Source organism: Trichechus manatus, unplaced genomic scaffold, assembly GCF_000243295.1.
Source record: "Trichechus manatus latirostris isolate Lorelei unplaced genomic scaffold, TriManLat1.0 scaffold00028, whole genome shotgun sequence".
Taxonomy (NCBI): Eukaryota; Metazoa; Chordata; class Mammalia; order Sirenia; family Trichechidae; genus Trichechus; species Trichechus manatus.
The window spans coordinates 22,282,286-22,283,849 of record NW_004443964.1 but is presented as its reverse complement, the minus strand read 5'-3'; the positions used below and the strand labels follow the sequence as shown (position 1 = coordinate 22,283,849).

The 1,564-nt window shown below is 61.4% G+C and overlaps 1 protein-coding gene across 7 annotated transcripts in view; it reads right to left on the bottom strand.

Moving 5' to 3' along the window:
- Window positions 1-1,517, bottom strand: part of SLC25A39 (solute carrier family 25 member 39) — a 4,344-nt gene extending 2,827 nt beyond the window's left edge. For 2 of the 7 annotated variants that reach the window (XM_004374296.2, XM_004374297.2), the window contains exons 1-4: window positions 1,359-1,517; window positions 395-494; window positions 183-242; window positions 19-63 (exon numbers count right to left, since the gene is read on the bottom strand). In XM_004374296.2, coding sequence (XP_004374353.1) covers window positions 19-63; window positions 183-242; window positions 395-482 — 193 coding nt within the window. In that variant the 5' untranslated portion in view covers window positions 483-494; window positions 1,359-1,517. Of the gene's footprint in view, window positions 1-18; window positions 64-182; window positions 243-394; window positions 495-775; window positions 1,277-1,358 lie in introns of those variants that run through there. The other 5 variants (XM_023729147.1, XM_023729148.1, XM_023729150.1 and 2 more) reach the window with 4 other exon arrangements.
- Window positions 1,518-1,564: the final 47 nt, after the last annotated feature.

Sequence of the window (1,564 nt, the reverse complement as noted above, 5' to 3'; positions counted from 1 at the left end):
GTGGCTTAGGGCACTCACATTTGGTGTAGGAAACACTCCAGAATCTGGAGGGAGGCGTCAGTTCTACAATACAAGGCAGCCCCTAAAGTCAGGCCAAGCCCACCTGCCCCAGGAACTCCAGCTTAGAAGCTCCTTGCATGCCCAAGCACCACCCTCTCTGGCCTCTTGGGCCAGGCACTCACCACTGGCCACTGAGGGACGTTGGGACTGCAAGCGCACCTTCACCACGTCCAGGGGAGTCACTGGGGGGAAGGCAGTTCAAAGACCTCCTTTCAGGACCCCATCCCAACTTCTTCCCCCAAACCAAGCTTCCTACCCTCCAGTTTAAGTAAACTCCAACCCCCTGTCTGCCTCAGTCCCCAGCTGCTCCTCACCCCACTACCCCAAGCCTTACTAAAGAGAGAGGTGACCACGGCCCCAGCGCCCGAAGCCACCATTTGTTGGACGGGGCTAATGCCCCAAGGGTCCTGGTCAGCCATCATGTAGTTTTGATCCTGAAAGACAAACCTCAGTCACATGGCGCATCAAATCACAGGACTCCTGGAACGGGTAGAAATGAGGCAGGGCACTTTGGGGCGTTAACTCGACCCTCAAACCCTCACCCATCACTCGCTGAAACAGGTGTTGCCTCAAATAATCCTCACAATAAACTTTTAAAGTATTGTCAGTTCTGCTTTGCCACTGGAAAAACTGAGGTTTAGAGATATGAGACCACCTGCCAAAAGTCGTTACGGAAGCAATTAGGCAGGAAGCGAACAAAGTAACCCGGGTTTACCTGGCTACAAACTTCACTTTCCTAACGCCATCACTCAATCCTGCCGCACACGGTCACTGAGCACCTAAGCGCAGGCGCCGGGTTTGGCCCTGGCTCCTGAAAGATGGAAACACCTAGACCACTTCCCACTGCTTCTCACTCCAGCCCCTAGCCCTGGGGCGGGCACATGCAAGCTCCAAGTCACCGGGTGTGAAGTGGGGCCCGGCAGCAGACGAAACTTGTAAACTAAGCTGATGGCAGTGAAGGGTCCGTCCGCCTTCTCGGGACTGCAGGCTGGAACGCCTGGCTCTCCTCTCCGTCCGGCCCCCGGCATCTGGACGGGAAGAGCTATCTCTCCGCCCTCTCTCCCCAAAATACAGGCCGGGGACTCAGCTGAGGAGACCCTACACAAGATAGCTCCTAGCTGACCATTCCTGCCCCGGCCCCGCGCGCAGGGCGCGCCCGGTGGGGCAGACGAGGTCGAGCCGATGGCCCGCGCCTCGCGTCCCCGGCCCAGCACCGGCTCAGAGATCCCCCGATCCCCAGAGGCCCAGCTCCGGTCTCCGCCCCGAGCCGGGCTCAGCCCCAGTCCAGCCCCGCCCACCTGGCTCTAGACCGGTGCTCGCGCGGCGCGGCGCCCAAGGCCGGGCGGGCCCATAGCGGCTCCCCCGCCAGTGCAGGAACCACGCGCGTTCGCCTAGCACCGACGCCTCCACCAAGAGCTGCCGAGCTGTCCCCACCCCCGAGCGCGCCACGAGGCCCCGCCCCCAGCGCCAGCCGCGGGCCGACGGGCCGCATGCCCGGAGGAAC